This window comes from Rhincodon typus, chromosome 19 (assembly GCF_021869965.1).
Source record: "Rhincodon typus isolate 14 chromosome 19, sRhiTyp1.1, whole genome shotgun sequence".
NCBI lineage: Eukaryota > Metazoa > Chordata > Chondrichthyes > Orectolobiformes > Rhincodontidae > Rhincodon > Rhincodon typus.
Window position 1 is genome coordinate 29,497,866 of NC_063350.1, and position 9,692 is coordinate 29,507,557.

At 38.5% G+C, this 9,692-nt stretch overlaps 1 protein-coding gene across 1 annotated transcript in view; it reads left to right on the plus strand.

Annotated features, from left to right (window-relative positions):
- Positions 1–8,282, plus strand: part of LOC109917522 (collagen alpha-1(XIV) chain-like) — a 148,723-nt gene extending 140,441 nt beyond the window's left edge. The window contains exons 44-47 of the mRNA XM_048608374.1: positions 1,417–1,605; positions 3,136–3,213; positions 7,299–7,454; positions 7,630–8,282. Coding sequence (XP_048464331.1) covers positions 1,417–1,605; positions 3,136–3,213; positions 7,299–7,454; positions 7,630–7,700 — 494 coding nt within the window. The 3' untranslated portion in view covers positions 7,701–8,282. The remainder of the gene's footprint in view (positions 1–1,416; positions 1,606–3,135; positions 3,214–7,298; positions 7,455–7,629) is intronic.
- Positions 8,283–9,692: the final 1,410 nt, after the last annotated feature.

The window sequence follows — 9,692 nt, forward strand, 5'->3', positions numbered from 1 at the left end:
TTTCTGAAGAAGGGTCTAGGCCCGAAACGTCAGCCTTCCTGCTCCTCTGATGCTGCTTGGCCTGCTGTGTTCATCCAGCTCTACACCTTGTAATCTTAGAAAACCCCTTCTTTTTCTACCTGCCTTTCACTGGCAATTCAATGTGAAATTCAGTCAACTCACCTTGATTAGAAAGCCTCAATAACTTCCCTCATGCAAACCGTGAGATGTTTCAGCTATCTTCAGTTCCAGTCTGAAAAGAATCAAACGCATAAAAGTTCATACCACCATCAGTCATCTGTCTCTCTCTAGTGAGAAAGCAGCCCTGTGGTCTGGTAATTCTGTAGATACTTAACCTTCACATAGTTGTGGTTGTGACTACATCAATTGATAGATTTCAATGTGGACCTCCTTGATGTCTGGGAAAAGGAGCTTTATGTAGAAGACTTTTTTGTTCATTCATGAGATGTGGGTGTTGCTGCCCATCTCTAATTGCCCAGAGGGCAGTTAGGAGTCAACCACATTGCAGCAGAATCACACATAGGCCAAACCAGGTAAGAATGACAAATTTCCTTCCATAAAGTCATTAGTTGAGATGAGTTTTTGCAACAACTGACAGTGGACACATGGTTGCCATTAGGCTAACATTTTAATCCTATTTTTGTTTTATTCAAGTTTCACCATTTACCATGATGGGATTTGAACCCCTGTCCCTAGCCTGGAGTTGTGGATTACTAAACCACTGATATTACTGATATGCTACAACCTAAGTCAGCAAAAGTTTCTGTGCTTCTTGTTATAATACTAGACTTTGGTAACATGGAATATTTATGGAAAGCAACAAATACGTGTAGAATCAAACCAACAGCCAGTAGAAATAGATAGGCAACTAACTTGTAAGAAGCTGACAAACACTATAATGAGCACTGGTTGGTCGATAGTTGTACTTGCCACTGAACTATGAAAGGTGAAGAGAGTGACTAAGCTAGAGTGGGGGAGCTTCAAAATGACACCACTGACATCAAGTCAGCAATATATGTTGACTGCAATGGAACTGAAAGTCAAGGTATTACATATATCAGAACACTGAACAAAGACACCTATTTTGTGCCACTGTTGAAACAAATTTTCATCTCCCGTTGTCTAGAACATCATTTGAATCCAATGCTTAGATTGTAATTTGACAATTTTCCAAGTAACTATCGTTGTATAAAACCTAAAGACTTCATCAAAAAGTTAATATCCCTCAAAAATTATGAGAGTCTGCATTGCCACTGAATAAAACTTGATGCTGGATAGTAGGCTCACAATTCCAGGGATAAAATGTCTATTAACCAGAGAGCTGAGTGCCTTTTAACTCTATGTTTACAGATGACTATAAAAGTAACCATTATTTTGTTGTAGTAATTCTTGTGGCTTTTATTTGTTGACTCTTAGATCACATGATGAAATTTGATTCGATCCTGACTGAGTTTACAAGGAACCCAGTACCTGTCCGGATCATACAGGGGCCCGCAGGTGAAGCAGGGCGCCCAGGGAAGCCAGGACCACCTGGAAGTAGAGGGCCTCCTGGAATACCAGGCATGCCAGGACATGATGGCAAGGCTGGCTATCCAGGAGAGATAGGTATTTTACATCTTCTTGCTTATATTTTCAACAACAGCTTAATCCCATTACTGGAAAATATTTCCAGTATGCAGAAATGGTTAGCTCATTCCCAGCATTAAGATAGCAAACAGATGAGATGATTTTATTTCCTGAACAGTAATCTGGCAGGATGGATTACAGATAAAAACAGAATATGCTGGAAGTACTCAGCGGGTCTATGTGGTCAGAGGAACAAAGTTAGCATTTCAGCTGTGTGATTTCTATCAATACCCTAGATTATGTGCTTACTGCAGAACCAACCTGAATTCTTTTGTTCTTTATATTGAAGAGGGGGAAGAAATTTCTAAATTAATTTAAATGGAACAGGGCAATGAACACATTCTTGGGTCCGTTTGTGTTCACTGTTAGCCTTCAAGTGCATAGCGTGTTTCAAATGCTTGGTAGCCCAGAGGCCTCTATGCTGAATGCTTATCTGCAATATCATTTTAACAAGTTATTCTTCTGCTCTAGACTGTGAATGTCATAATTTCCTCAATTGCTGTAAAGGACAATCGTCCAGTTTTCTAATTCTTATGTGATTCCTATCGTGATCCTTAAACTGAGCGTGTGCATAGCTGGTGAATGTGGCAGTAGATCACATGGATTGAAGACTGAGTTTAGGGCTCTAGAAATGTCGTCTCTTGCCGTTTATTGCATATAATTATAAATGTTTTTTGACTTTCATGACATAGGTGGGGAACACCTTCCGTAACAACTCAGTACTGATTTTATGATACTACTGAGTTCATGCAAAATTGTCCCTTCTGTAAAAGGTGTCTCCTCTGGTATTAATTCTTAGTTGATCAGTTAAAAGAAGTTTTGAGACTGAATTCTCCTCAGTGACTGTACGAGTGTACCATAAAATCAACCTGCTTGGAAAAAATATGATACGTTTCACTTGCAGGTGGGACTTGAACCTTCTGGCCAAGAGGTAAAGTAATTATTACTGCACCACAAAACCCTTTGAATTATGACTATGTCATAAAGCCTAAATTAACCAGGGAAGCAGCATTGAATGCAACTGCAGATTCTAGTATTGAGCTTTTGTGGGCTGATGAAAATGCTGAAAACATGGGATTCAATAGGACAGTAACAGAAATTCAAAGATGGGCTTTAATGGGAGAGTTGGGCTTCAAGTGGGATGAACTCCAAGTAGTTGAGTTGGCCTTGCCCATCCTTGATTTTTTTTTCTTACAGAATTAAGTTACTGCCCCCTGTTCCAGGGTTTGCACAATGGGCATATTTAACTGACTTCAAGCATTGAAATTATCAAGTCCCTCCTGACTAGATGAATAGAGAACACATGTGTCCATGTTAAGGTTCAGGTGCACAATGCTCAATGCTTTATATAATTATTAAATTAATAAAGGAAAACCATGGTGTACATACAAATTGATTATTTGATTCGTACAGATGTCCAACAAACTGGATCATTTACATTTAGAGAGGTGCCAGTTTTGCCAATCTGTGTGGTTTTAAATTTGTCTGAGTGCATTCATTTTTCAACAGGTAAACCAGGTGATAAAGGAGAGAAGGGTAGCCCAGGAGTAAATGCTCTGGGGTCTGAGGGACCAAGAGGGCCTCCAGGTAATGAAACGAAGGACTACAAAGCTTGGCTAAAATTCAGTAGATGGAAATTGTGGAGTTTATGACATTATTCAGGTTTAGAGAATTCATACATATGAATGAACATATAAACAGACCAGGAGTAGGAATAGGTCATTTGGCCCCTTGAGCCTGCTCTGCTATTTAATAAGAACAATACCGATCTGATTGTGGTTTTAATTCCACTTTCCTGCCTACTCACTGTACTCTTGTTAGTCAAGAATCTATATACATCTGCTTTAAAAATATTCAGCAACCCTGCCTCTACCACTCTCTGGGGAAGGAAGTTCCACAAACATATGACTATCTGAGAGAGAAAAAAATAGTTCTCATCATGTTAAATGTTATACCCCTATTTTTAAACTGTGGAGCCTGGTTCTAATCTCTCCCACAAGTTCATGCATCTTTTTAACATGCACCTTGACAAGACTTCTCAGGATTTTGTATGTTTCAATGAAATCACCTCTCGTTCTTCCTAACTCCAATGAAAAGAGATGCAACCATCCCACATAATATTACCCTTCCATTCCCAGAAATCAGTCAAGTTAACCCTTCTCTGAACTGCTTCTAATTCAATTACATCCTTTCTTAAATAAGAAAATCAACATTATACAAAACACCCTAGATTCTAGTTACAACTAAATCAACGTACACAGGGATGTTACACACACCCTGGAACAAGTAAGACTTGAATCCAGCCCTCCAGGCCACAATTACTCATACAATTAAAAGCTTGATTTTTCTGTATATCCAGAAGTGTTACCACACACTACCTAATTGCTTTTTATCCCGCTACTGAGTCAACCAAACAATGAAAAGCTTATCATTTCTTCTACACACAACCAAAAGGTTTTTCCCATCAGCAAATCACCTGTACAATTAAAAGCGTTTTTTTTTTCAAAATGAAAGGCTATGTCTTATATTTTAATAACACAAGCAGAATTAATTCACCTGTTCCTTTGCCACAGTATTAAATAAGAATAATTGAGTCCTTTAGCTCTGGATTACTCCAGATAACTACAAGAAGAGCTTCACCAATTTAATTACATCAACTAATTATTGAATCTCATTTAGTTTAATGGCTGATATAAGCTTACTACATATTTAAATATGAATGAACTGATCCAAGATGAGAAAAAAATACATCAGCAAGCAGTGTCACCAGGTAAGTTAGATGAGGAAGGATATTTTGGCTGATTTAAATCATCCATGCATAAAGTTTTTACAGTCCCTCCCTCCAACCCTGCATTATGTCATCCAATAGTTTATTAATTAATCTGGGTTTTGCCTCTACCCAATGTAGAATGGTATATGAGCAATCTTCACTTCATTATATCAAACTGTGCCAGCATTATTGTTCAACATAGGGTTGCTGGCTGCCATCAGCCTGTTTTTAGGATAGAGAAAGAATGCTATTAGTCTAATGAAAAGAGTCTCTTGTCTTTAAAAACATTTTTTTTGCATGTCACCAACTAAGTACAATATAACAGACATTGTACAGAGACTAAGGGTGGCACAGTGGCTCAGTGGTTAGCACTGCTGCCTCACAGCGCCAGAGATGTGGGTCTGATTCCACCCTTGGGCGACTGTCTGTGTAGAGTTTGCATATTCTCCCTGTGTCTGCATGAGTTTCCTCTGGGTATTCCGGTTTCTTCCCACAGTCGAAAGATGTGCAGGTTAGTTTGATTGGCCATGCTAAATTGTCCAGGGATGGTGTTGATTTGGTGAATTAGCCATGGGAAATGCAGGGTTGCAGTGATAGGATAGGGGAGTGGGTCTGGGTGGGATGCTCTTTGGAGGGTCAGTGTGGAATCAATGGGCTGAATGGCCTGCTTCCAAACTATAGGGATTCTATGATTCTACCATTGAAAGGATCTGTGTCATAGGTTGTACTTCTTCAAGAACATAAATTGTCCTCCTACCAAAACGGTTGAACATCATCATAGTGGATGGTTAAGACATTCCTTAGCTTTAACTTGATCAGGACCCTTAAGTCCTTACTCTCCTTCTGAACCTGGGCCAGCTCTTCTGGATCTAACCGATAGGGATGTTGCCTAATGGACCCACTCTAATTCTTACGTTTCTTCCTTGGGTTCAAATCGTAGCATTTGTTATGACCAGATCCTTAGTGGGGTTCGTAATTTGTTACAGATCCAGACAGAATGTCCCAATCTGTTAAGTTTTTGGGTGAGGAGGAATTTACTGGCTTCCCTTTGTTTTATTCATCCATCACCCCACTATTTTGTTGCAGGTAAAGACCCTTTCTAACTCTGAGTGATATGAACTGGTTAAAAAGGAAATATGACGAAAAAAAGATTCTCTTGCAGTCTGAGAACTGGAATTCAATTACAGATAACAGGCATTAGAATTACAGAATCTTAACTAAGCTACAAAACAAAGCATTGTGATGCCAACTGTGCACGTATTAACGTCAACGCTACATGTAACCTCCATCGTAACAGGGGCAATATACAATGATCCTCTCTTCACAAATGATTCCAATACTGACATATAAATCTGTGGTTTTTAAACTTTTATTTTTTGCAACAAAACTATTTTGAATAGCATCCATTCCTTACATGCACTTTTCTTTCAAACCAAATAATCTCTTGTTTGAAATAGAGCCTCCTAATGAGGATGATTTTATTAATTACTAAGTGTGTCAAGAATTAGTAATGCAGTACTCATGCTGGAAAAGATTTATGGGACAAGTGCAAAAAATAAAAGTTTAAAAACCACAGATTTATAGGTCAGTATTGGAATCATTTGTGAAGAGAGGATCATTGTATATTGCCCCTGTTACGATGGAGGTTACATGTAGCGTTGACGTTAATACGTGCACAGTTGGCATCACAGTGCTTTGTTTTGTAGCTTAGTTAAGATTCTGTAATTCTAATGCCTGTTATCTGTAATTGAATTCCAGTTCTCAGACTGCAAGAGAATCTTTTTTTCGTCATATTTCCTTTTTAACCAGTTCATATCACTCAGAGTTAGAAAGGGTCTTTACCTGCAACACAGGGTAACTAGGGGATAGTTCCTTGACTGTGACCTTCAACACTGCTGCTCAGTCGAGTTGAAGCTGGGATTTGAAGCCCTCTCTTTGTTAGTTGCCCAAAGAAAAAGGAATCCACCCAAGTTGCGCTTGCTGTTGAGCAGGGAGTCTTCAACCCTCATTATCTTTGTAGTTAAGTCTGTTTCCCTGACAACTTGCATGTCTGCTGATCCCCTGTAATAAAGTTGATCTCCTCTCCTTCTAGACTTGAAGCTTCATTCTGTATATGTATTGGCTTTCTCCAGAATGAAATCCTTATTTGACTGTAATGGATATGATAAAGCCTCATAAAAACTTCGAATGGCAATTCTATGTTTTCTGAACTCTGACATTAAATTACGATAGTTATGTTTTCCCATTGATCTGTACAGAATATAAACTAAATGACCTGTTCACTCCTCTTGCTGGTGAACTCCTCTATTCCATCTTCCTCTTCAAAACAATTCAAAGTTCTGAGAATAAAATACGGTCAAAAGTTTTAACTGTTTTGTACAATGAATAAATTCCTGCCAATTTAATCCAAAATATTACTCTATATACAATAGTTAATTTGATTGAAATTCTCACCTCTCATCAGATTTAGCACAAAAAAGAGAGTGCTGATGATGGAACTGTTTGCCCCTCTTGTTCAAGTGCACACCAAAATTCAAGAGGGGCCAAATTCAAGTTTCAAGAGGAAATTTCAGAAAAAAATCCTTCATTCAACATTTCGAACTTTACTCCTTTCTATATTAGCCACTCTTGTGACTTCTCTGAAAGAGATTGGCAATTTGTGTCAGTTGGTTTCCTCTCCACCCAAATTTTGGAATTCAACAATCTACATTAGTATCATGTTGGATTCTGAGAAGCAGGAGAAAAAGGACAATCCATGCTGTCAATCTGAAATTGGATTTGATTGATAGACTGAGAGGTGAAAGGAGTTTCTGTAAAACAAGTGAACTAGTCTCTTACTTGACAATAACATACAGTAACTTTTTTTTGATTGAATGAAGTTCTAGTGTTTACATTTGCGTAGGTTCTCAAGGTGAAGGAAAACGTGGAAGGCAAGGACCACAGGGCTTGCCTGGTCCACCAGGCCGTCCTGGGCTACCAGGTGTTCCTGGATCTATTGGGCCACCAGGTCCTGCAGGACATTGTGATATCTCTACCTGCAGCACATTGAACCCAACAGGTAAGTATGAATACCCTTTGCCAAATGTTAGTAATGAGAACAGTTTTTGTGGTAATTTTTGTTTTAAATATATCTTTCCACAGAAAGCCTTTTCATAAGAAATGTTTAATGTGATAGTCTCTATTTCTGGTTCCTGTTTTCATTATTAATATTGTAAAAATTTTGTTTTAATTAGGAGAATCAGAATTTGAATCTGAGGTTGAACCAGAATTTGAATCTGAGGGTGAATTGCAGGACCTGCCTTAAATAATTTACAGCTATGGAAGCAAATCTTTTAAATTGTAAGGATAAATGTAAAATAACTAAACCAAAGTCCATTTCAAATTTATCGCGAACAGAAGCATTTTCATATTACAGAATGATGGGACTGTAAGTTCTGAGCGCACTATTCCATGAGGAATACTTATGTGTTACTAAAGACTGAAAGTGTTCACTGTTGTTGGAGAGTTACAGTCATTTGCCAAATGAATTTTTTTGTATCTTTTTGAATTATGACATCCTCATTCTTCTTAAATCAATATGAATAAGTGAATACTGTAACTATGTATTTTGCCTCTGTGTGTAATTAATTGAGAGTTTGTGAAATACCCTCTGGATGCAAGGGCAAATTATTGTCATGTCACTCAGTGTAGATGTTAGAATCTGAAATATTTCTCATTCAACATCATTTAATACATAAGTATATTCACAAAATAGTCGTAATAAATGTCCAGAATTAAATATAGTTTAAGTGTATAAATGTAGTTATTAATTATAGCATACTGTTTATTTTGAGGTTGTTTAATACTACCAGACTAATTTTAATGAGTGAGCAGTCTGTCTAATTATTTAAGGATTTTTGTATGTTTCGAAATATGTTTACATTTTCAAGCATATTCCAAAAACATCAATAAATATGTTTAAACCCAAAGTAGTAATGATTATATTTGTTTACACCATTTAGAATGAAATTGATATTAATAATCATTTGGGACGAGCTGTTAACCTGGTTGGGAAGGTGCAGTGTTGAATCCTTTGGGGAATACGGAGAGATGAGTTTATAGCAGTGAGTTTAAAATAAGGGGAAATGGAACTCAAAATAGCACCGAGAGAGTAGCATCAAAGATGGACAGCTAAAACAGTTGTACATCAGATACACTCAAGTCTACATTTCTTGCACTGGAAGGAGCAAAGATCATGGCCACATCAGAGAGAATGACCATGTTAGGCCTTGGCAGGGTCAGTTGTGGAATACACTAACTTACACAGACTTCCTTTGTTGCTTATGTATCTTCTATAGCAGCAGCAAGTAAAATGTCCTACTGCTTAAAGATGTAATGGCAGAACTGGAAGAAATGGTTAATAAAGATAACGGTCAGGTCTTAGAATTGAGCAACAGATTTTTGACATCCAGACATGTGTGTCACTGCAGCAGTTAGGAATGTGGATCATCTTTGTTCCGAGGGGCTCCTAAGAACCCTGGCCCTCAACAATCATCCTAATGCTGCAACAATAGTTTTAAAAATAGCACAGAGATGTAGAGATAAAAATCATTTTCATAAGAAACTCTTGTTTAAATATGCTAGCAGGTTGAACCAAGGCATTAAGTTAAGCCGGGAGTTAAGCTGTGAACAGTTGAATTTCAGAGTTCATGTTCATGAAGAATGAAAAGTGGGAGACTGCCCAAGAAAGTATTGGGAAACATAGAACAAAATATTGTGCCCTCCCTCATGGTAGTTCTTGTAGTGAGGAGGCATTTAAATGATAGAAGGGTTGTGCATGGGTACAATGCCATTTCCTGTCACCACTCCAAAGCTGGTTGGTGGACGGTCTGGGGACAACCCTCCCACCGTGTTATAAGTTGAGCCTTTAAATGGGCAGTTAACACTTGAGGGCTGTTGGGTGTTTCAGGGAGTGTGGTGTAGCTCATTTGAAGATTCAGTATTTGATCAAGAGAACCAGCATCGGGAACTGAAGGCCCATTGTGAGTCAACCAATCCTTTGTTGCTGACTGCCATGATTCCCCTCCCTCCATCATTCAACTCTACCTTGGGATTCAGCGATGAACCTAGACCCCTGTCAAGCTTGTAACCATCGCCTCATCATCGGTGCTGCAACTTGGTGGAGCTGCCAGCCTCTGAGGATCAAGAATCTCTGTCCCCAGACGGAGGCTGCTTGTTGGCCAGTCAAGTGCTTGAGAGTCACAAGATGTAGTGGGCTTTCCCAAACAAGAGGCACACGCGGGGCTTAGAACATAGC